This window comes from Symsagittifera roscoffensis, chromosome 9, assembly GCF_963678635.1.
Source record: "Symsagittifera roscoffensis chromosome 9, txSymRosc1.1, whole genome shotgun sequence".
Lineage (NCBI taxonomy): Eukaryota > Metazoa > Xenacoelomorpha > Acoela > Convolutidae > Symsagittifera > Symsagittifera roscoffensis.
Genome location: NC_087070.1, coordinates 54,007,785 through 54,035,447, shown reverse-complemented (window position 1 = coordinate 54,035,447; position 27,663 = coordinate 54,007,785). Strand labels below are relative to the sequence as shown.

The 27,663-nt window shown below is 35.2% G+C and overlaps 2 protein-coding genes across 2 annotated transcripts in view; both read right to left on the bottom strand.

The window, feature by feature from the left end:
- Nucleotides 1–27,663, bottom strand: part of LOC134853851 (E3 ubiquitin ligase Rnf121-like) — a 355,568-nt gene that overhangs the window by 245,221 nt on the left and 82,684 nt on the right. The gene's annotated exons all lie outside the window — the stretch shown is intronic.
- Nucleotides 126–25,788, bottom strand: LOC134854152 (pre-mRNA-splicing factor ATP-dependent RNA helicase PRP16-like). Its single transcript, XM_063870278.1, has 4 exons — nt 24,845–25,788; nt 22,923–23,063; nt 22,342–22,721; nt 126–2,559 (listed from the first exon to the last, which is right to left on the bottom strand). Exons 1-4 carry the CDS (start codon nt 25,762–25,764, stop codon nt 314–316), a joined length of 3,687 nt encoding a protein of 1,228 aa, XP_063726348.1. The 5' UTR covers nt 25,765–25,788; the 3' UTR covers nt 126–313.

Genomic DNA, 27,663 nt, shown 5'->3' with positions numbered 1-27,663 from the left:
CCCAAATCACAACTGAAAGATCTTTTATATGACACATTACTCACTTTGCACGGTATATCTTTGTTAATCCACGGTAAACCCTACTTTTTGGCAAAATTCTGGTAAACCCTATTTTTGACAAAACATGGTCAAGTAAACAATTTTATTTCTTCGAACACTAAGCTAGCATCAAAAAATACATGAAAGAACAACGTCAAAGTTATGCAATTTTCTTCCTGTGGTCTTGTCAACCAGACCAGAGACTGTCTCTGTTCCGCATTTCGGTCTGCAAACAGTTATGGCTGTCTTTGTGATATGGATGAACATCACAGCATCATAGTCCTACAGAGTGCGGCCTCTTGCGCATAAAGGAAGGTCTGCGATCAACAGCAGGACTAGCTGTTTCTCTACGACCAGGAGTTGCAATGCGACTCCTAGACAAACAAATACTGGACATTGCGGCTGTTCCTGTCTTCTCTCTTTCTTTTCGCTTCTCCGCTATAACTTCACTTGCACGACGCATTTCATCTTCCATAGCATGCATATCTGCACGCATTTTTCTTCTGTTTTCCTCTCTCGATCTGGTCGAGTCTTTCACTTTGTAGAAAACAGGACCAACTTCTGCAAGCCACAGACCATCGACCATTGTCACACATTGCATGTACTCCTTTGACGTCATTATTAACTCATGGTACACTATGTAATCAGCCGTGAATCCTAGACCGTATAATGAACTAACAGGGTGCAAAAAACAAGGCATGCCAGTTCGCATGTTCACGTATTCAGCATACCCTTTCAGCTTGGCGGCGTTCTGGAAATAAGCCGAGCAAATACATTTTCGAATCACATCCCAATCTGTTCCTGAAGAGTTTAAAGGTAGTTTCTGTTGCTGCATGATATCTTTTAATTGTTCACGGATCTCACGTACCTTTTTCATTGCTTTAGCGTGAACATAATGTTTAACACACCACTGTGACGAGTATGCGTTAGTTTTCCACTGAAGGTACACGTTTAACATGGTCAAATGGTCGCTTTCAGGAACTGCAAACTTTTCACGTACCGCATCACTTTCCTCTTCTTTGCCTTTTGGTCTAAAAAATATCGCGGGCACTGAGAGCATTGACACTATAATTAAAGCCTCGGCACTGCAACCCATATCACATGATACTATTAACATTTTACTCAAAGCAGGATCCAATGGAAACTCGACCATGTGACGACCCAAATCCGTCAGTTCTCCTGTGTTATCTAACGCGCCTAAAATCCATAATTGATACATGGAGTTTAACATGTTATCTTGCGGAGGTGCGTCCATGAAAGGAAATTGCAATAAATCTTGTACACCCAGACTTTTCAGTAGCAGAACCACATTAGCCAGGTTGGTTCTTTGGATCTCTGGAATTGCACATGCAAGGAGTTCATCACGATATGCTCTTTCAGTGTACAATCTCCAGCACTGTCCAGGACCCGTTCTACCGGCACGTCCTGACCTCTGGTTTGCGTTGGCTTGACTGATTGGGAAAACTTGCAACGCGTCCATACCTATTCGTGGGTTATAAACTTTAAGTTTTGAATACCCTGGATCTACGACATACATGATTCCATCCACAGTCAGTGACGTCTCAGCTATGTTAGTGGCAACAACGCACTTCCGAACACCGTCAGGCGCTTTTTGGAAAATTCTAGCTTGCAAATCAGTGGGCAGCTGTGAGTAAATCGGTAACACGGCTAGTGGCGGCGGGTCGTCTAAATTTGTCAGCCGCTCGTTTATTTGTTCACACGTTACCTCAATATCCTCTTGACCAGGCATGAATATCAAAACATCTCCAGGTGGCGCTCCTAAGTGGATTTGAATAGCCTGTTTTATAGCTGCATCGACATAATCTTCCACGCAAGTTTTACTGAAAAAAGTGTCAACAGGAAAAGTTCGCCCAGGAATTGTATAAACGGGAACATTTCCAAAGAAACTTGAAAACTTTTCACTGTCCATAGTAGCTGAAGTCACAATGAGTTTCAAATCAGTTCTACGCGCGCAAACTGTTTTCAAGAGGCCAAACAGAACATCCGTATTAAGTGACCTTTCATGGGCCTCGTCCATGACTATGGCACTGTAACGGTCCATATCCGGTTCATTAAGAGACTCTCTAAGAAGAATTCCGTCAGTCATGTACTTTATCACAGTTTTTTCACTTGTGCAGTCTTCGAAACGTATAGCGTAGCCGACGTCTTCGCCCAACTCGCAGCCCATTTCTTCACTTACACGCTTTGCCACACTCATTGCTGCTACACGTCTCGGCTGAGTGCACCCTATGGACCCGAATTTACTAAAGCCTTCCTCGTGCAAATATTGAGTCAACTGAGTTGTCTTTCCAGAACCAGTTTCTCCCACTATAACTACGATATTATTCTCTCGGATGATATTAATGAGCTCCTGTCTGACTGCGTATACAGGGAGATATTGTCTCTGTTCTTTCATTGATCTTCGCTTTGCGAACTCGCTTACAGCCTCTGTTTTGTCTTTCATGTGGTCTGCAAACTTCTGAGCATCTTTATAGTTCACATCATTGTCCGTTCCGTCACCTAAAAGGGAACAATTAAAATATCTTCCATTTCATAACATCGCCAACGGATAATTGGAAGTGGAACCTGATCTAAACTACATTTTATGATTGGATAAATTAGATATTTTACCATTGTAAAGTATTTAATATTAACCAATCATGATCCATCTAACTAACAACCCACTTATTTGTAAGTGCTGAAATTACTTGTAATTTCAGCACCAGAGAGATTTGAATTTAACTTAGAAATTAGTTGACTCTCCAAGCGAACTTCAGCAGCCGCAATAAACCAGTATACCCTAGATCTATTGAGCCTAGCAGAGACTAGTTAAACAACCTGAGACTAGATAGTATAAGAGTAAGATTAGGATCGGTATTAGACTAAGAAGTTGCACGAATCTATCCGGCCGAAAATAAGATAGCGTGACGAGCAGACGGTGTACCCTATCCGAAATTACTCTATGAGTTAACCACCTCACATATAACTCATCTGGTGCGACCATAAGTCTCGAACAAGACCTTAAAAGCTTAGAATTAACCAAAAATAGATTAGAATTTAGACAAAACATTTTTAAAATGTTATACGACGATAATTTAATCGAAATGTCTCTACGACTCAATAGATCAGAGCCAATATTCCGAACGATAATAGAACTACCCGGAATTGGAAGAATACTTCGAACCAGAGACGACATACGACAAAGTAGAAACTTACCAAATAGTTATATGATAGTACGGCAAAAGCCAACACAAACTTTTATATTTAGAATTTTATTAGCAATGAATTTAGATTTTCATTTGCAAACTTAAATCTTGAAGTCAATCTTCATGCTCATTTCAGGCGCTAAACAAAATATTAATATACAATAACGATTGATAAAAATATCTCAGATCGTTTTCCTAAAATTCTGCAGTATTATATAAAACATGTTTGGAAAATATTTATTGAAAATCAAAATAAAAATTAGTAGCATGACAATAAACTGTTAGTAATCATAAAATCATCAGTTGTCTCAGCTTCATCACCTAAAACATAACAGCAATCATAAGCTCACTAATATCATTCAAACACTAAATCTTTTCTTAGACAAATTTAGACCATTTTAAACTTAAATTCACTTAATTTTAAAATCAGATCATCAAGGCTTATCCTTGGATCTTAATTCATTTTCTATTTAATTAAATTTTAAAACTTGATCATCAAGGCCTCTCCTTGGATCAAAAAGAACAATTTTGTTCTCCCCCACCCACTTAGCCAGTGTCTAACGACCTCAAACGTCGATTCACTATCCAACCCTTTCGCAAAACCCAAGACTAATAGAAATTTTTCAACAAAACTAACCATTCAAATTAGGATAAACAGTGAAGAACTTCGGTTATTCATCCTTCACTTGAACCCTCCTCTTACCAGACCCAGGATAAATCGTAGACTTAGTAAGTTTAAAATAGTATCTAACGAACTACTCGCGTTCTAATTATACCTGAACCTTGTGGATCGATTTACTATTCTCCAACCCTTGAACACAACAACCCTTAAGTAAGATTAAGTAAGTTAACACCTTAGCTTATACTAGCCACGAGAAAGTAAAAAATCATTCTTCGGAATCGATATACTTTTCTCTCCAACCCTGAACAAAAAGACCCAGGTTAAGCTAACCAAAAAATCGTAAGGACTAACAATTTAAGAAAATAGAAATCATCTAACAACTTTTTGCATCCGTCATCCTAAACCTTATGTCATTTAAAAATCTAGGAAACAAACAAACAATCGTTTTGCACAACTGTGAAATAGATAACAAAAAATACGACCTTGTAATCACACCTCACACACAAACAGTTGGATATATTAGAACAAAACGACAAACACTAAAAAGAAAAATAATAACTAAACAAAGACAAATAACACGAAAAAGATTTTCCAAAAATAGAAACGCATTCTCAGAATCAGAAGTCAGCAATTTAGACGAACTTTATAAATTAAAAGAATCTATAGAAAAAAATTGCCCCATTCACGATCAATTATATTTTTCCGACTCAGAAACAACTTCAAATTCATCGAAAAGAGGAAAAAGAAGAATAAAAAAGCAATATAAACACAAACCAGTACATTTATATAATTGGAATCAACCAATTAGACACATCGATAATTACCTATTAACAGTCATTAAACGAAAAAATGAGCCAAACACACACTCCAAGTGAAGATAGTCCAGACGATGACGATATCTTCCCCTTCCTCGTAGATGCACCTAATGATAGAGGACAGCATATACTTTGCAAGAATTTACTACTAAATTTATTTGAACCCGGAATCAGCCCATGTAAAGCAGAGTTCCCAGATGTAAAGATCAAAAGACAAATTATTGATCACTATCTGAAAGATATATGTAATTTGACACAACACTACGGAATCTACACCATAGAATTCACCTCACCAAACCCGAATCACAGCAAATATGTAATTCAAACAGACGACCTTGATTTAGAATTTTCAAAAGTATTCTCAGAATACATAAAAAGCATACAATATCATAACTCACAAAGAGCAAACTCCATATTCACTAATGAAGTTTTTGCCATAATATATAGTTATATCTCAATATTAGAGAACGAAATTCCAATCCCAAGTGTCTCACCGACAGAGACATCCAAACATATAAAAGTACGACATGAAATCACACTAATTTCAACTTTTCTACATATAATTAAAGAAAATTTCACTAAAGATGATGTTTCACAACATACAAAACATGACTTACAAAAAATTTTGGCATGGTTTATAATAGATTATTTCACACATAATATAGATTTAATTTCACAAGCAAGAAAAAATTTCAGACCTCAAAATTCAAACGATGATACCGCCATCACAGAACAGTCAGACTACGTTTGGGACCCCGAATGGTCTCATTATGCATTTATAAATATCCCACAATCAATTGCAAGTCAAGCAATAAGTACAATATCTTATACCAGAGATTATGTAAGAGTAGTACCATTAACAATTGATGCAACACCATTAAACTACAATACATTTTTACCCGATACGCGAAATAACAGCTTAAACTCGACCGTCATACACAATGAAAACCTTAATGGAACTAGGAACCTCACTCAACAAGATATTCAAACACCATCACACTTCATAAATGAAGAAATTGTACAAACAACAACAACTACACAACAAAGTATTTCACCAATACGTCCAAATTTAACAACACCAAGAAATACAAACACTTCACAAGCACAGGTAACCTTACAATCAACCGTTAAACCTTCGGTTGCTCCAAAATATTCACAAATGGATTATCAAACATATAGACCCATGACAATACCGTCAAAAACACGCAGAACGTTCACAAGAAACACTTTTGCGGAACACAATTATAATTACGCACATTCATCAAAAACAAACTATCCCCCACGAAAAAATAATAATAATCAGATAAGATCTCGATACTGGGATAACCCAATGGCAACAACCAACTCAGTAAATTTTCAAACTAATTCACATCCTCCACAGGATCGTAGTGAAAATTACCCATTCTTTCAACAGAATAAAAATAAAAAGCAAGCATCTCATCAAACGGATTATTTATCCTCTGATGATGATTATTTACAACCAGATATATTTGCACCATACACTCAAGAATATCGTGGACAAGGAGTACAAAAACCGTATACATATCATAGAATTTTTTCTCCACACCCAACAGATACACAAAATCAACAACCAATGCAAATGCAAAACCCAATAAATACACAATCTTTTCAAACAATTCAGCCACAAAACCAAATGATTACACACTCGTATCAACCAACACAAATGCAAAATGAAATACCACTTCCATATTACCTTCAACAACACGAAATAACAAAAAATCAACTTTCGAATTTTTCACAAATGCCAAATGCAGCAGAATCATTACAAATGACAATGAATCCATACCTTATGGGTGGATCATCAATAACATCAAACAAACCATTAATGGTATTCACAGGAACAGACCCTGAATATTCTGTAGAAGATTATTTAAATGCAGTAACAGCAAATTTAATTTTAAATATAGGACCTGAACCAATTAATACGCCACTACATCAAAATTGGATACATCGACGCACAGCGTTGATACAGACAACCCTAGACGGCGCAGCCCAAAAATGGTTTTCAGTATTACCTATAGAAATAAAATCAAATTGGAAAAGATTTACACAAAAATTTTCAAAAATGTTTGACTCCGAAAGAAACAAACAACAACAAAGAGTTTTATGTAATGAAATTCGCAGATTACCAAATGAAACCATCAAACAATTAGCAGTACGTATTGAAACACTAGTTCGAAAAGCATACTCACTAAATACACACGACTACAAAAACACAAAAATGACAGAAATCTTAATGATGACCTTAACACCTCAATTAAGGAAAATAGCAATAAAAAAGAGAGCATCCCATCCCTCCTCAATTCGAGAGCCCGATTTAGATTTTCGAAAACTAGTAGACAAACTAGAGCAAGCGGAAATCACAATGAAACTTGAAGAAACAGAAAATCTGAAATTACAATATGTTAACCGAATTGAAACAAATACCACAAATATCAACAATATACAGGAATCAGATACAGACCTCGTTGAAAAAATCACTGAAATACTCAATATTTATGAAAAACACCCAAACTTTAAAGGCAAACCATCTTTCAAAAAATGGTGTAATTATTGCCGACGATACGGACATAGCATTTCTGAATGTAGACAAAAACAACAGGACAATCAAAACAAACCTCAAAAATATAAGGAACCAAATAAATCATTCTATCAGTACATGAAAAAAGATCAAAATCTACCGAACAAAAATGTATATAGCAACAACAGTTCAGGAAAACCACTTCCGAACAATACCAATTACACAAGAACTCAATCACCATATAACTCAAGTTATAGAGGAAGATCACCAGAACGAAGAAATACACAAAATTCGTCACAAAATCATTACAATAGACCAAATAGTCGAAATAACTACTCCAGATCAAATTCAAATACAACACAATTTGTTTCTAGATCTAATTCCCAATCAAGGAATAATTACTATCCAAACAATCAATCACGAAACTCATCATACAATAGAAATAGAAACTACTCCAATAATCGAAATAGAAGTTATTCAAACAGCCGAAACCAGAATTACCCGAGCAATCGATCAAGGAATAACTCATATAATAGATCAAACTATAACCGACCAAACAATAATTATCAAAACAGATCACGAAATAATTCACAAAATCGACATTCAAGTTATAATAACCGTTATAGAAATTATTCCCAATCACCACACAGGAATAATAACCATTATAATAATTCTAACAATCGCCACAGAAGTAGTACACCTAAACATCAAAGAAATATTAATCAAGTACAATCAAACCCAGAAACAACATCAGACACCCAGCTATTGATGACACAGGAAATAACGAACTACAACTAAATCAAATAAACTGTGAATCATCAGATTCAGAAAGTGATACAGGAAACACTATCTCCATCAATATGATAGCAGTCGAAAATGACTACGAACCTATTATATATGAACAACCTTTTTCATCACATATATATGAAAATCAATTAGAACTCCTTCACAATTATTATATTGAACCCATCCATTCTACACAAACGGCACAAGAAACTAACGAAATCAACACTACAAATCAATCCAATGAAAATAATAAAACAAAATGCTTGAATACAAATCACATCTATCAAAATATACAAAAAGAACAACCCAAAGAAAAAATTTGGACAATACCATTTCTTTTAGAAAGTCCAAGAAGCAAAGAATTTCAACCACCAGATCTTGAAATTGATTTTTTAATTGATTCAGGAGCAGAATCAAACATAATAAACATTCATTCCCACATGGAATGAGATAAAATCATTACACCCAAAACTAACGCCTCTTGAAACCTCCAGTAAACTAGCAACAGCACAAGGATCAACATTGGTAAACTATGGAAAAATTCAGTTATTTCTTCTCCCCACAAGAACAATAGAGCAAAATAAAATTTTAAATAAACCATTTAAACAAATATTTCATATCACTGATATTAAACACAATATCATTGGAATACCATTTATCTCTAAATATATACCAACAATCAACATTTTGAATAGTAAAATATTAATCAAAGATAAATACACAAAAACAAAAGACACATCCCTAACATTTTTTCAAAGATTAAATAAACAACCACCATTCTTTTCAAAATTTTATCCGATATATAATCAACAAAGAAAATACCTGAAACCACTATCAGGAAACATATATAATTTTTCAATAAAACAAGTTCACCAATATGATAAAAAACAAAATAGACAACAACTCTATATGTCAGATTTTGAATTCAAACCTATCCATAACTTTTTCAAAATCACAATCTCATCCATAAAATATTTGAAAAACTCGAATTCAGATATTATTTCTCTACATGTATACAACAATACACCCTATCAAGTAACATTACCTTTAGGACTTTTAGGCTATTGCGAAACCAACGCTACGATATCACCAGTACACGAAAAAGCATACCGCGTAAATAATATACTCCAATTATTAGATATTTGTCAATCCACAATTCTTAATGAAGAATTATCCATAAATAATATAATAAGTAATGAAAAAAGAAATACAGATTATTTCACAAAAACCCCATATTTCAAACCTACATTCAACATAAATAACTATACAGAGAATCAACAGAAATTTTTAACAATGTTTAACTTCCAACATTCACAAATAACACAAGACGAATTTGATAAATTAGCCAAACAGCTAATAAAATATTCATCAGTCTATGCAACATCTAAATTTGATGTTGGCAAAATCAGTTCATCACTACATCTCCCATTAAAACCTGACGCAGTTTTCAAAAAACAAAGAGCAAGTAAAGTACCAATTCATTTACACGATATAGTGAACAGATTACTCGATATTTTAGAACAATATAATATAATTTCACCGGTAAACAAAGAAGAACAACCAAAAGGTAACACATTTATCAACCCTGTTATCATCCTAGCAAAAGAAGAATCATTAAAAATAGTTCTAGACGCTAGATATCTTAATTCACTAATAGACGAATCAAAATGCAATTGGCCTATTGAACCAATACAAGTTATTTTAACAAAAATAAACGGAAAATACTTTACAACCGCAGATATGAATAGTGCATATAATCAAATGCCACTAGATGAACAATCGCGACGCTTAACACAATTTGTTATTGGAAATCAGCAATATGAATTCAACCGCCTATTCTATGGAATATCCATAGGACCAGCAGCATTTTCAGCTTTTATGAGCAAAATTTTTCGACCACTAATACTTAAGAAAAACGCAATCACCTACTTAGACGATGTTTTTATGCAATCACAGACAAAAGAAGAAATGTTTAATGTTTTAGAACACTATCACAAAATACTTCAGAACGAAAATCTGAAGGCCGCTCCCGACAAGTCACACTTCTTTTTAACACGAGTTAAATTCTTAGGACATAATATAGAAAGAAAAACAATCAATCCATTAAAATCACGCATTGATGCTATTCAAAAGCTCCAACCACCAACAAACAAAAAGAAAATCCAAGAATTCCTTGGAATGTTAAATTTTTTAAGCAAATATGTCTATAAAATGCAATTATACCTAAGACCTTTCTATAATATACTTAGACAACAAAATAATTTTGAATGGAACACAGAACATCAAGCACGATTTGAAGAAATTAAAAAACTCTTAACTGAACAAATTTCGAATACAATTCCAGATCCAAATCAACCATTCTATGCAATGTGCGATGCTTCGAATTTTGGCATCGGCGCAGCATTATTACAATCACACAATGGTACAAACAAAATGAACCTTATATCAGCAAATTCTCGATTATTCACTCAAGCAGAGCTACGACTCTCAACTCTAATGAGAGAATGTACAGCCATAATATATACACTAACAGAATATGAATTTCTAATACTTGGATCAAAACATCCAACAGTTTTATTCACAGATCACAAACCAATCATTTTTCTCTTTACACAAAAATCTAATCCAAATCACCGAGTTTATAGATTTCAATTAATTCTAATGAAATTCCCAAACTTACATATAGTTTGGACAGCAGGAAAGAATCTTGCATTACCAGACACTTTAAGTCGAAATACACCACCTGAATTACTTACACGTAAAACTACAGTTGAAATACCCAAAAATATAAAATTTTACCTTGCAGAAAACGAAACATCACCCCGACTAGAATGCAAATATGCAGTAAAAACTGACGTTGAACAATCACAGATAAACAATCTACAACACTTCCCACTTTATTTAGATTGCAAAAATAACCACTACGAAGTTGATCTACTTGGAACATCAACTTTCAAACCAATTCCATACTCACAATGGATAAAAAATAACACCCAACAAAAAAGAGTAAAACAACACTCGCATAAAAAAGACCTTTTTCCATTAATTGAAAAAGAAAATCTAACTGATAAAATAAATTTATCAGGACCACAAACAAACGATTCAAAATACACAATAAATCAAGTTTTTGACCTCCATGACCCACTTGATACAATTCCTTTATCTAAATTAGAAATTGAAAACATTTTTCTCCCCCCAACAGATAAAATTACAATTATTACTTTGAAACAATATCAAAATCTTGACCCAGTAATTAGACAACTAAAATCATGGCACAAATATAAAACTAAACCCGTCAAGGCAGATACAACTATTTTAGGAAATAAAACACTCCTCCGATATTTTCGAAAATTTAATAAAACAACAATTAACGAAAACACAGACCTTCTAGAATACAACTTAAACGAATCTACAGTTCCCTGTCTCCCCCTAAGTATGATTCTTATAGCTTTTAATATTTCACATACACAAAATATTAAAGGACACTCTGGATCAGAGAAAACATAATCAAATTTCATACAAAACGTTTATTTTCCAAATGCACCAATTTGGATAAAAGTACTATGCAATGATTGTATAGTATGTCAGCTAAATAAACCTTATCCAAATCAAAAACAAATAGCACAAAAACAAGATTTTAAAGGACAAAGTTTGTACTTTAACCACCGTATTTCATTTGATACGAAAGGACCAATTTCACCCTCATCCGAAGGAAACTCCTACATTATGGTAATTGTTGACGCATTTACACATTATGTAGCACTTAACCCAGTACCCGATTGTAACGCTTATTACGCTTACACAACACTATGAACACTGGATAGCCAAATTTGGACTACCAGAAATTTTAGTTACAGATAACGGTACAGAATTCATAAATAACGAAATCATCACATTATGTCATTTATATAACATCAAACACAAACCACGTACATCTCATGCACCTTGGACAAACGGCTTAGTCGAAGGTATGAACCGTTCACTACAAGAATATCTTAGATGTATCATCAATGGAAATGACACAAAATACACTGAATGGTCAGCAGATGTAAAACTATTTCCCTTAGCATATAATTCACAAATCACGACAACTCTAGGAATGTCACCATATGAAATGGTTTTTAATCAAAAGCCACGCAAACCAATTATGTTTACAGCAAACTCTCATAAAAATGCACAAAGTTATTGTCAACCGAATAAAGAATCAATTTGTTACAACTTACCTTTACATACACACGATGAAGATCATTTTCATCACCCACAAGTTCTTAAATTAGCCTCCGGTACACACACCGAATGGATTTTAAACAGAGATAAAAAACACAATGAAATTTACCAAAAAGTAACAAAAAAGTTGTTACAAAGACAAAACATTAATGAACAAAAAAATTCACGCTTTACACCAGCCTCCGATTTAAAAATTGGAACATTTGTTTTAATACCCAATTTTAACACTGAAAAAGGAATCTCTAAAAAATTACAACCCCTTCGAAAAGGACCATACCAAATAATTGCCAAACCCACTGATGTCACATATAAAATTACCGACTCAAACAAAAAAGAAATTGTTCAACACCGAAACAACCTATTACCTTATTACCCAAAAGAATACGCACTACGCGAACTAACTCAATTATATTCTTTCACAGGTTTAAAAGTTATTCAAAATAACCCACATACGGAGAATGAAACAAAGGAACAACATGACATTCATCTCGAGAACCAAAATAAAAAATCAACCACAACAAAAAACAATACAAAAAAGCTAGATCAAAATATACCTCAAAAAGAAAGAAAAAATAGAAAATTGACAGAAAAAATAATACCCCAAGAACAAATCGACAAATCAGAACATAGAGAGTCATCACGACTTAGAAATCAACCACGTAAAAATTATAAAACATTCATCCCACAATCTAAAATATTAAAGAAAGTCGAATTTCAAAAACAGCTTTAATTTTATATTTCATAATCTTTGCACCTCTGAAATATTATGAACTTTCATTTTTCAAAATAACATGCTGACAAACAAGCAACGATTCTAGTTCAAAATTAGCCAATAAGATTCATCCAATCCGTCACCTTCCAACTAGACGAACGATATTAAACTCCAGGCATATCTATAACTATAACTTTGCGACCTCCAGGTCAAAAATAAGCAAACCACTCCAACTTGACAACTAAAATAAATACCACCATAATAATCATAACCCTCCCTTATCTAATAACCCAAAGATCAACAATATTTCCCCAACTCCGATCTCAAATACCCCCCAAACAAATATGTTAAATTAGCCCAAAGTAAAAGAACGACCAATTTAATTAGCCTAAAGTATAAAAATCTCAAAAATACCCCTGATCACTTGACAAATAAAAATAAAGACAAAGAAGACCTCCCGATCACCATAAAATTCGCCCCCAACAATTTTTCACAAAACTCAACCCACTTGTCAAAAAACCAATAAATAATCCGACCACACTTGAAATTTGCCTCAAACAACAAAAAATATTCGATCAAGAAGCCATTTCTTAAATGCTCTTCTCTCGACCAGTCAACTTAATACTCAACATTTTCATAAACTTTTTAACGATATTTAAACTTTTAATCATATTTCTTTTTGATACCTTTGAATCTTTTGTAATAATCTTAATCATTTTTTGCAATATTTTTTAAATTTTCTATTCCATATTTGAACTATACCTCCAGCTTTCAAAAGCTATTGACTATATCCACAGGTACGATTCACAAAACTTATCTAAATGATACGAACCATTTTTAGTAGAACAGATATTTTCTTACTGTTTGTAATTTTTATAACATTTCTATCATCCCTCATCTTGACAATATGCAAATGTATAAAGAAAGCAGTCATCACATTCGCATTAGCAACAATCCTCCTAATTCTTTTTCTAGAAGAATACTATAATAAACATAAATTTTTCCACTAAAAGAATAAATAAAAAGCCATCAAAAATTGCTAACCAACAATCACTCAGTCAGTCTTCACCGACATCATCCCAAGATAACCCAACACCATCTTCAAATACCCACAACCCCCAAACATCCACACGAATTTCTTTTCAAGATAACCCATATACCTTTGAAGAACGACACGCTCGCTTATCTGAACCGCTAGAACCAGTTCAACGACAAGCACCTTTAAGCGAACCAACATATTAGTTATACCCAACACTACCACAAGAATTAAGTAGAATACGAAATCCTAGTCAAAACCAAAATACAGTCGAAATAAATAGACAAATTATACATCCTCGACGAAACAGAAATATTGAAACTCCCCGAGTTCATTTTGATATACCTCAATCCCCATCACAAAGTACTCCAGAAAACCCCATCGGTATATTACCAGAAACCCCTACGCTTCTTTCACAACGTAGCACCTCAAGCCTACCCTCAGATTACTTAGGTTCAACACCAACATCTGAACAAATACGTGAAAATCCCTTTAACCCTACAAACCAAACATCACGACTACCATATTGGACAACACATTCATTCACACAAGGTGAACCAAATTTAATCAATGATCCAATAGATATTTCTACGGATACGACAACATCCTCATCACTACCAGAAACATTATCACTACCATCAACACCATCAATCAGTCAGATTTCACCACCGCCTTTTAACTTAAATTTCCCAAATAACCTCGACGCTAGATATCGATAACAATCATCAACAAATATTCCTTTAAGACTAGACTGGAATACATTCACAGCGCCTCCACCATTATTTGGACAACACCCTGAAAGTAACCGACTCCACAACTGGGCACTAAATAGACTACAATATAGACAAGACATTCACGAAGACATTCGTGATCATAACATCCAAATACTCCAACAAAATAGTCTACAATTAAAATTCGAAATCACGGTTAAATTAAACAACATTACTCAACATCCCTATCCATTAAACCCACCAAATATAACAGCTCAATCCCTACCACCACCGTTTATAACAACTGAAGTGATATACAAATACGACAGATATACCAAAAAGACAATTGGTTACATCACATTTTATAACCCATACTCAGGATTGTCATACACATGTATATTCTAAAAATTTTAATTTTTCTCCAACTCCTTTTTCTAATAACCTCAAATGAAAACATAAACCCTTCCCCCCGCACAGGACCCCAAGATTTATTAGTAACACATTACGATTGTGAAGAAAACGAACAAAAACATTACACAAATATGCAATAAATCAAGTATCACAATGCGAAACAGAACCACAAGCCATAGAAACAACAAATGTAATAGCGACACTTTATTCAAAAGCCCGAGCAACAACAGTTATAGGATATAAATTCACAGCAACATTTTCTGAAAAGAAAGTACATTGTTCACAAGTCTCAAATGGAAATAAAAACCGACTTGACCACGAATCATTCTACCAGAGTAATATCGAACGACTTTCACATCTCAATCCCGAAGATTGTAAAAACGAGTTACTAAGACTCAATATCACAAGAAATAAAAACACAGATAGAAAATTAGTATATTTCCAAGTTTTTTCAGATTCTGTACATCAAGCAGAACTTGAAAGATATCAAGGACATATAAAATTAGATGAAAAATACCCATACAACGGCGCACACGGAAGATTAACTTATGATATACACGATAAACACTGGATACCACACATTGGTATAAATGACCCATCAAACTGCAAAGCAGACACAAAACATAAAGGATATCAAGAAATCATGTTTTTCGATTGGAAAATACAACTCGAAAAAATACAACTCACATGCGATTTATCTGACAACACCATGATCTATCAAGGAATTAGATTACCTTGTAAAAACGATCAAGGCTATTGTGACCCTACAACACGAACACAAGCAACAATTGATTGGTTCCCCGAAGACACATGTACAACATTTCAAGTAGCAAAAATACACGCACGTATGATAAAATTTCACGAAAAATATTTTATACAATCAATTCCATATGAACAAGTCCATCCATCACGAAGACAAAGTTCAAATTTTAGAAACATACACAATATAGAAAATAAATTGACACGTTTTCAAATATATCAAGAGACAGAACTTGCATGTAAATACAGAAATCCACTTCACAAAACACAATACTCCGAGATATTAGTTGAATACGAACAAGGATTCGACATGACCACTGGAAAAGTAAAAATCGACTCATACGCCACAAGTCATCCTATAAACGAAGGAACATCATATATACCAATTAATTTTCAAAAAAGTAAAGGTCAACCTGGTGGACATCTAAAGCCCCATAACACTAGAAGCACACGTTTACAAGAACTATCACTAATGAATAGTACATATTTCGGTAACATCCACTATGATATTCACCTAGATATGAAATTAGACTACACAATTAGCCGAATTTTTCAAGAAATGTCACTCTCCGAATTAGAAACACTTCACCAACTATGCGAATTAGAAAGGACACAAATCCTACAATCACTTGCACTAGCAGTATTAAAAATACCCTACGCAGGATATTTACTATCAGGAAATAGATCAAATTTTTTAGACTATGAAGGAAACATTTTATGGTTTTATACCTGTACCAAAAAAGTATCACCACTATATGTTTTTGAAGATAAACGATGCTATAAAAGAATCCCTATCTTTTATAAAAATAAAGTACATTTCGTTGACACGCTTTCAAGACGAACCTATTTTTGGGATACCGCAGTCCCATGTGGATCAGAAAATAGCCACAATGTAGTTCAACTGAACCCTGATGAAGATAAATATTACCTTCTTACCCCATATCCCACATTAATGCAATCACTCAAAAAATTTTCACCTGAAAGCATCAGAGCTATTGCTCGAAACCCAAATATTGACCTACAATCAATTGGAATATATTCAAAATCCGATATCCAACATCACATTAGAACACAACAATTCCAAGAATTACTAACACAAATGGACACTATACAAAGACAGTCAATTGACCAAAACTTACGCAAACTTGCCGAAACCGCAGGATTTGCAGATATTTATACACAAGACTATAGCGGATATTTTAAAGACATTAAAGACTATATATATCTAAACGGTGAAAAATATAGACCACAAGATATTTCACCTAAAAATATTTTTAGCTTTGTTACACTAAAAAATGAAATTCTCAATTTTCTAGGATGGCCCTACTACATCTTAGAAAAATTAACTATTTTATACGCAATGTTTAATTTTATAGGATTTCTTTTTTCGCTTTTAAAAGGAATCTATAATACATGCGCTATACACACACAAGTAAATAGACAAGCAAGTGTAGCACGCATACTATTTGCAGGATTTTTTGGAATTTTTTCATCATCAATAAACAAAATTCTTTTAGACGCACAAATAAAAGAATACAACACAAAAATAGCAACAAGACAGAACACATACGACGAAGAACATAACAATGTAGACATAACGCCTACAGCACCACAGTTACCACCCCTACCACATAACCATCCACTATCACTAGTCCCACGAAATTTTCGAAATTTAGCAATAACACATAATCCAAATTTTAGACCAACCATATCACAAAGTCCCATTCAACATATAATGACACACAATCCACTGGATGAAAATACATATGAACAAATTATAGAACAACCCCATACCACCGCTTTTCAGTCTCAAAATAATAATTTTTTTAGCCCACTATGAGCCGACAACTTGGATCCCTACACCGCTCAAATTCCCACCCGACCAACCTCAACACTCCAATTACAATAATTCCACTTTTTGCTTTCCCGCCACCCGATTTCCCAACCAGTAATATAACATCAGGCATGAATTCAGACACTAATTCACATATCTCAGTTTTATACTCCATCTCACAACTCAATAACCCAGATATTGAAACCCCTGATGAATTTGCAGACTCTGAACCATCTCCATCCACTAATTTTCAAACCAACTCCTCAGTTTTTTCAAAACCCCCTTTTCAACCAATCCCGCCAAATAACCCACTCCCATCGATTTCTACACCCTCTTATGCTTCACAAGTCACCCCAACCTACTCTTCATTTCATTCAGACCGATCATCCAATTCTCCAGATACTCCCCAAATCTCCCAGGAACTAGATAATTTTATCACCCTACAACAACAACCCTTCCACCTTGAACATTCCACTATAAATCAGATTTCATCCACAATAGAATCATCAAACCCACCTACCCCTACACCCTCTTCAGCTTATACCGCATCATTAGCACCATCCTCCACATCCACCGAATCATCAAATAGCACTAATAGAGCTTATCGCACTTTTAAAAGAAAATTCCCGAACCATCCATTTCCAACAAAACCAGGAACAGCCCGTGAATATATTAATCATCCAAATCACACTAACACGAAAGATTTTTTAGCCATCACCCTACCTTCATTTCCACAGTATACTTTGAACACCCCTAACGACACTAACAACACACGCAGTTTTGTAGATGAACACGTTTTAATGCCTACACTTCAATGGACATCATATTATCATTTTACTAACCCCCTTTGCCTACCTTTATCTAATACTCACATCGATATAGAAAGACATAAAGATATGCTATATCGACTCACCACACCATTAACACATAGACAATTTACTTATATAGGATATAAAAAGTCACTAAAAACATACACTGCACCCCGAGCTAACGAATACACGCTAGAATATTACGATCACAACATCATCCGAACTAACCAAGACCAATTTTTAGATGATGACCGTTTCGCTAACCCACAAATCACAGAAAAATTTTTCATCAAAACACCATATGTATTTACACTCAATATATTTGATCGCAAATTCGACCACATCATTTCTGAAGCTCTAACCGACACACAAGCTTACGAAAGTTTTAAAGAAAAATTTCAATTATTTTCACTAACCTTTCATTTCCTTGCACCACATGAACGAGATTTGCACTGCTCACACGATATTATGTTACGCACTAAACAAACCCACACATATACATATTATCGCTTCATACAAAATCACTTTGATCTACACACTCCATCAAGACAACCACACCACCGTTTTCAATTTATTAACTCTAAGTACACATCACCATTTTTTCTTAACTTCACATATTGCATCAAAGATACTAACCTTCACGGTATTCTTCGCAATTATGATCCCATAACCCAAATGTATATTTTTTGTCCCATCACAAAGACCTTCAACGCAGAAGAATCCAGACCCTTCCTTATCCCACATGAATTTGTTCAACCTATAGAAATCCCCATATTAGAATTCATCCACAACACTAAATATAACCACAAATTATATAATCTCATCCAAAACACACCTTATGATTTTGCAGTAGGCACTGAAGAACTAAAAACCATTAAAGCACTTCAATTGCTTTGGCCACTGCTTCAAACTAAAAACATCATTCGCATACTAGCAAAGTTACTAACAAATTCCGACATAATCCACGACATCTTCCCCCACGGTTTTTTCCCCGACGACTAACAGGTAAGTATAATTTATCATATTCTTAACTAATAAATTCAAATTAAAAAACTAACCATTCTTTATCCATGTCTCATTTTGATTTTTAGTCTTCATCTCACGATCATCTGCAAAATACACAAAAGAAAAATAAAAAATAGAAAACTTCTTCAAATTGTTCAAAACTCTAATACTCTTTTGCACCAGCTAAATTAAATAAAGTTCATACCAATGTAGTAATTTAATTTATAAATTATTTCCCTAAAAGCAGTAATTCTAATAATGATGAAAATTTATAACTTAATTTTTCCCCAAAACTAGCAGTAAAATTGAAATTCTAGTTGAAGTAAACTTGAAATTGTAGTAAATTGATAAGACGAACATGCAGTACTAAACTTTTGATATTTCCATTCACTCGCACAAGAATTCTATCCATACTCGCACAGCTCGCCCACGAAGAATTGTTTAAATAATGAATTTCAGTTTCAAGCTTTCACACTCAACAACTCTAACACACGATAACAAGTTTCAAACTTTCCTTTAACCCGGTTGGAAAGGAATTATATACTAAACAAAACTAACCAACGCAGCTTACTAAACACCACAACACATAGAATAACAGCATGACTAAGAAAAGGAAACCAACGGTACCCAAACCGGATTAACCCAGTTTAAAACTGGATAATTTATTCTTTTGAAGACTATTATAAAGTCTAAGAAAGAAATAATAAAACACAAAAAAGTCGAAAGACAAACCCATACCAAAAACAATTTGATTTTTGAAAAAAGGACACAACCAACGAAACATAAGAAAAACCACAATAAACCCAACATAAAACGTTATCACACAACAGGACCCCTCACAGAAACCGCACGAAATCATACTCCCACTCCTGGCCTAACCCACCAGAGAGGACGTCCTGAGCATGCTCTATAGCCGGCCTAACCCACCGCGCTACATCCACGCTTTGTGACCACACTTCTATTTTTAATAAGAGGTACTCAAGGGTGAGTAACTCTTCAAAATAACTGAACTAAAACAAAAAGCTTTTGTGAAAACAACTAACCAAAATCATAATTAAAACATCAAACTAATAAAAATTTTATAAAATGTAAATTATACATTGCAGTATATAGATCAGCATACAACACCAAAGACGAACATCCAAAGACAAAATCACCCCACTACACTCGAAAAAGAATGGCCAACCACAATCAATATGCCGCCCACAATCACAACTCAAAGGATTTAGAGTACGACTTGACTTCGCAGAAAAGGACTTCATTGAACTAGAACAATGACCACCTCGATGTTCAAGTATACGTACAGATCCGAGTAACCAGGCATCCCCTCCACGCACAATCTCCACGCCATTCCCAGACAAGGTCAACCCAAAAGAAGTTCTCTACATGGAACAGAAAAACCTGACATAGCCAACCATTCTGAAATCAGATTTGAGTTTGTTGCGAAAACCCAGTCGTTGTCATGAGAAGACACAGCGATTGAACCTGGAACTTCTCTAACACGAAAACCCAGAAGAATTATGATGTTCGCCAAATACCAACGTCCATCATCCATCCTTTGAATTACAGAAAGACTATTCTAAAAAACTCTGTAAAACCCGGATGGGTGGAACCTGATCTAAACTACATTTTATGATTGGATAAATTAGATATTTTACCATTGTAAAGTATTTAATATTAACCAATCATGATCCATCTAACTAACAACCCACTTATTTGTAAGTGCTGAAATTACTTGTAATTTCAGCACCAGAGAGCTTTGAATTTAACTTAGAAATTAGTTGACTCTCCAAGCGAACTTCAGCAGCCGCAATAAACCAGTATACCCTAGATCTATTGAGCCTAGCAGAGACTAGTTAAACAACCTGAGACTAGATAGTATAAGAGTAAGTTTAGGATCGGTATTAGACTAAGAAGTTGCACGAATCTATCCGGCCGAAAATAAGATAGCGTGACGAGCAGACGGTGTACCCTATCCGAAATTACTCTATGAGTTAACCACCTCACATATAACTCAGAAGCGTGAAAGAACAAAGAAACAGAAAAAAAAATCAGAAATGAAAACCAGAAAGGTTTGAACATTTTTCAATTTTTGAAAAACTATACCAAGTTAAAGCTCTTTGAATTTGAAGAATTGTTTACGATTGGTACTTTTTCCCAGGAAGAGACAAGTGATTCACAGGTATTTTTTATTCAGATGGAAATTCAGAAAATTGAAGCCCATTTTTGAAAATGGGAGTTATTCACGCTTTTCGTGACAATTACACTTTAGCTGCTCAATAGCGGAGTTTGCCTTCCTTTTAAAAAGAAATGAACTGAAACTTAACAAATAGTCAACAGTCAAACCGCGAAAAATATTTAAAAAATCATCACGACCTATATAAGTGAAAATCACGTAGCTCTTTCACACTTAAACATGACTATTCTGACCGTGACAACTTTTAACGTTTCAATGCTCTATTTACTTAACGACAAATTGCCAGTCGCTGTTTTAAGTTGTTTGAGGAGTGGAACAAGAAGAAAGCTTGAATTGGGCTTAATCGACTTCAGTTGTTTTCAAAAAATGAATAAGAAAACAATCATAAAAAATTTCAAAAATTTTTTTCCATACTATTTGAATGCGTTTTTCGCGACACTGAAGGGGCTTTTATGTGATATATCACTTGACCCGTTATGATAACTATTTTTGGTACCCAATTATGCGTGGAAAAGCAAAAACAATAAGTAAAATACCCGAATACAAAAGTTTCCACCCACGTTCAGCCGTTGGAACAACTACGGGGGTTTAGTTCGTCAACACTGAAAAATAGAAAAGGATTCGAACCTACCTCTTAACTCTTCTTTGTCGTCATCTTTCTTCATGCCCATAATATCCCCCAAATTAGTCCCAGCTAAGTCCCAATGCTTATCTTGCGCCTTCTTTTTCTCTTTCTGGTCCCTGTGATGTCTTACAACAGCACTTCCCTGTCGACAAATCTGGGCCATATCAGAGGTTCCGTCTTTCACTGGCAACACTGGTTCTGGTTGCCTGGAGAACACCAGACGGCCGTCTAGAAAGGGTGGCACTACATTCTGGACCAGAAGATGTATTTTGGCCTCGCTGGACTCGTCGTAGTCTTCGTCTTCTTGTGATAACTTCTGGACTACACCGCTGTGCATGATTCTGTTCAGCTCCCACTTTTCAATGTCTTTATTCTTTTGTTGGAGTCTAAAAAAGAAGAAAATTTAGTTTGCTCAAACTTACGTTATTTGAGCAAACAGAACACATTGGCTGCTCAAATTAAAACTAAGAATTTAAAATGATATCTTACGCGGCGGCCTCATTAGAGGTTGGTTTATGGTATCTGAATTTGCACCTGAACAACCAAGTTGTTTGCTCGATTTTGTGATCGTTTATGTTATCTTTTACCTGGCAGATATCTTCTTTGCACTGCCTCTGTTCAGCGTCTCCTCCTTCTTCTGCACATACTCCTCGGGGATGGAGGAGAAGGGGTTGTAGTCCTCATCGTGGCCTCCCCCGTCCTCCATGTTGTACCACTCCCTGTCCAGTCTAAAAAGATCATAGAAATATAAATTAATTTTTCAGTACTAAAAGTAACCAAATAAGCAATACTTCGAGTTACCACCTACGAAGCAACGCAAATATTACATGAAAAGCTAGCCGACAGAAAAGAGAACAAAATTTAACAAAATGGAACAAAAAACAAGATCTATCAAAAAATTCACAAACGTCCCAGTTTTATGTTTCAAGTTGATTAAAATCTAGGTTCGACAATTTTCACGCTTAATTTAGCATCTGATCAAAACAAACGAATCAGTAACAAAGCCGACCTGATTTGAGCAGACTGAAACTCATTGAGTAAAAAAATATATTTTCATTTAAGAACTTAAAATTCAACCCCCTCAAAACACTTTTGAGTATAAAAATTTCTTTCACTCATCAAACGACGCAATACGAGGCAACTAAACCGCTACTGCCGAAGTTGTCGCTCTTAGAACTTACCATTTGATATGTTTGACAAGAACTTAACAAAATGGTCAGTTGATCTGCATTCATTTGTGTTCATTTCGGATAACCTGATTTGAAGGATTTGGGTTAGCGACAACTTGAACATCACAACTTGAAATGATAATATGATCAACCTGAAGTTAATTCGTAATTTGTGCTGAAGTTAATGCGTAATTTTAAAATACGAACTTTCTAACCGTACTGTTTATAAACTGTATTGAAAAAAGGTTGCATAAACATGTCTATTTGATGGGTCTTTCGCGGCTGTTGGGCTGGGAAATAATCATTTGTTATGGGGTTTTAATGGTTCTGAGTGACTGCCTAAAAAGACTCCATAACCTACGAAAGCTTTAAATCATAACTATGAAGCAATTTCACATGTATTAATTAATGTGGTTGTCTATGCTACAATTATACATAGTGGTTAGAAACTTTAGGACACTACCCAGCGACCAAAAGGTCCATTTAGTGTCCCCTCTGGTCAATGATATTGTAAATGTATAAAACTCTCATGTGTATATTTTTGAATCAGAGAAATAAATGTCTTTCTCTCTTTCTCTTTTATTTTGTTTACTTAATTCAGAACAAATTTCTGCGCGTACTCAACTTATAATTTTTCGTTTTTTGTTGTTTAGCCAGTAGATGTAAATATTCGTTGTTGTTTAGTTATTTTTCCATCTGTGAATTAAGCCTATTTCGTTTTTTCTCTTTTCTATATTATACGACGAAACAATTTAAGCCAAATAAAACAAAAGAAAAAATTAAAATTATGAGAAGTTGGAGCTAGTAAATTGACAAACAAAATAAAAAGAAAAAAGAAAAAATGACGATTTGTTTTACCTTGAGCTTATATTGGTTTGAAAAAATACAGCTAGGTGGGGAGAGACCGTTTAAAAAAATCACAGCTAGGTGGATTTCCTAACATCTTTACACTAGTCACAATTCTACCGATTTTCACACAACTTGTAGGTCACGCAGAGGATAATTAAAGGGGTAGGGCAAGCGGACGGCCTTTCCTCTCTTGAATTCCACATCCTCACCACCCAAAAAGACCATCTGTTACTATTAAACGACATCCATTGCGAAAAGAACGGGGATTATTAAAACGAAGATTTTTGATTGCCAGAAAAAAACGACGTTGCAGCACAGAAATGTCTGACATTTTGGTCTTTCTGGCGTTTCACGAGAAATACAAAAAAAAAACATTTTCGTTCAATGTTAAAAAAGTTTGAAATTTGGTCGACCTTAAAAAACCGCATCTCTTCTAGAAAATCCTAGATCAGCCTCTGGTGCCAAGTAATTATTTCAAAAAGTACACAAACCGTTTCTGCTCCTGTTCCCATTCCTGGCGCAGCTCTGGGTCCTCATTTGCCGCCGGAGTATCCCCCACGTGATGTCTCGAACTCCGCCCACTTTCATTTCCATTCTGCCGTCCATTGTGATTCTTCGCCCAAGGGTTGTACTTATACGTTGGCGTAGGCATTGGTGTTTCATCTGGATACTTATGCCGCGAGCTTACTCTAGAAGTGCTTTTCTGCCTAGTATCCCAGTGAACCGAGGACGAAGTGGGTGACGGGGTGTCCCAAGAAGATCTTTTCTTGGAACCATAACCACTGTCATCATCGTCATCCCAACTCCTAGAGCTGTTGCCGCGATGTCTCCGACTTGAGCTACCATCTCCCCTGGAGGACGAATGGTATACTGGTGTCTCAGATCCTTGATTGGATTCCCACGGTGATGCATAAGGATCCCTCGATTCGTTTCCAGACCTATGTTCTTTTCTGGAACTGTCTTTATGGCGGTCTTTTGAATTCGAACTAGAATGTTTACGGCGACGGCGCTCATCACGATGTTTTGAACTTGACGATGCCAGGCCACGTTTTTGTTCCTTCGCGGAGTGGTCTGTTCTGTATTCACGCGACTTGTCTGATGGAAACGAAGGAGTATCGGGAGCGGGACTCTCGTGTCTTCTGTAGACCTTTTCGGACGACTCGGAGCTCTTCTCGGCGTCTGCCTTCCGCTTCTGAGCTGCCAAAACATCCAAGCCCAGAAGCGACTTAGGAGGCGGCAATTCTGGAACTTTAAACTTATGCTCCTCTTTTTCTTTGTCTTCAGCAGCAAAAAGAGAATTCTGTTTCAATTTGGGTTTCTTCAAAATGAGACCTCCACTTTGGGAACCTTCTTCTATGCCGGGAAGACAGTCCAACTCTTCAGCATCTTCAGTCGGATTGAAAACTGGCATATGAAAATTGCTACACGAATAACTTCATCTGAAAGGAAATGATCTACACCTGAACCACATCACTTCACGGCAAAATAAATATCTCTTTTGACACTGCTTGGGGCTATATTAGAACAGGTAGTGCATTTACAATTGCAAATTTTCAGCAAGCCGACAATTCGCCAAAATCGACAATTGGTCGAACAGCTTTGATATTGAAAACGATTGATAGGTGCAAAAATTTGCATCCTCATATTGCAAAAAGGGGTAGGCCATTAAACTCATAAAAAGCACACTAGAACAAATTTGCTGCCCAAATACACAAACTGTTCTGGCCAAGCGAAACTAAATAACAAAACATAGCCAACAGAGTTGAAATGTAATGAACGCAAGGAAAAAAACTTGACCGCAAGGAAAAAAGCTTGACTTCAACTTGACCGCGAATTTGAAAGAAAAAATCTTTTTTGAACCATTTTTTTTGATAAAATTAACCCAATTTGAGAAAGCTAGATCAATAGGTAAAACTTTTATATCGCTGCAAAATTTGAAAATTAAATTCCTCTTTCGAAAATAGAAATCGATCACTTTTTCGTGACCATTACATTTTTATTGTTCGATAGTCTTTTAATCCACAAGCTAGCCTTGCAAACGGTAGCGCACATGTGAATTGCGAACCGACAACCTTATGCTTGCAAACCTACAATCTCATGATTGCGAGCAAGCTTTACTGCCTTTTGCGTAAAAATGCAACAAACTTATCATAACTTTGACTAGGCACAAAATCATTTCAATCAATTATTGCAACGAGATTTATGCTATTAAAGCTTTTGTTTATTATTTCCCCTGGCTTAATTTATGCGCCTCTACGCGTTAGAAAGCAGGCAATAAGTCCACATGAATTACCCTGAAATGGTGTTTAAACCCATATACAACTAAACTACTACGACTAATGCGTTTTTTGTCCGTTTTCCCATTGTGGCGAGGTTGAACATTCGGAAAGTAGGTCAGGAATGAATCAGATGAGGGCATTCTGAGAAGCATTCAAGCTATTTAATGGAGGATAACACGTTTTTCCATGCCATTCGATTAAGTCAGTCGGTGGATTTGAGGCCTAAAGTATTCAGGTCTCGTTTAACACAATCGATCCAGCGTTTTTAAGGCCTTCCTGTTAGTCTTTTCCCAGGGACTGAAAAATGGTCTGTTGATTTTAGTGCATGATCATTTTTTCTTCGGTGAACATGACCTGTTATTTTAATTACTGCATACACAAGACCTGTTATTTTAATTACTGCTTCGTTGGTAAATGTTTTTATAAGTCACTCCTGTTATCTTACGCAGAGCGTTCATATCAGCACTCTTGAGAGCTGGAAACTACCTGGTATGCGCCCAGGTTTCAGGGCAGTACATCAGAACTGGCGGTAGACAAGCTGTTTAAATCCATACTTCTGCCAAAAAAAGCTCACACGTGAAATATGTTTTTGCTATCGTATTCAGAATATCAATATGAATCAGACGAAGGAAATTTTTGTAAGGGTTATTAATATCCTCAGCATCAAATGAAATTTAGCCCGGGATTATGCCTATACTGTGAAGAAAACCAACAAAAAATGAATACTAACACGTGAGACTTACGTTAAGAAAAGTAAGCTCTAGTATAATACGAGCGTTTGCTGTGTAATATTCGAGTTCGACATCGTCTTTTAATCTTGTTAAACCTAACTCGAACAAGACAAACATGTTAAAAATCTTTTCTCATACCGCAACAAAAACGTGATATATTCTGATTAGAATATTGCGAGGTAGACTGATGCAAATGTAGAAGGGTCTTCAATCTCAGTGACTAATTCTTAAAGCAAAATCTGACATTCCACATATTGCAAACTGCAACAATTTCGGTAAAATTTTGTGCTACTTGCGCTG

Bases quoted from the DNA above. Each gene is read 5' to 3' on its own strand.
- LOC134854152 (XM_063870278.1), bottom strand. From the start codon at position 25,764: ATGCCAGTTTTCAATCCGACTGAAGATGCTGAAGAGTTGGACTGTCTT. The intron at 22,722-22,922 runs GTAAAAGATAAC...CTTCTTTTTTAG, and splicing joins GCAAAGAAGATATCTGCCAG to ACTCCAACAAAAGAATAAAG. The intron at 2,560-22,341 runs GTAGGTTCGAAT...GTTCCCTTTTAG, and splicing joins CGACAAAGAAGAGTTAAGAG to GTGACGGAACGGACAATGAT.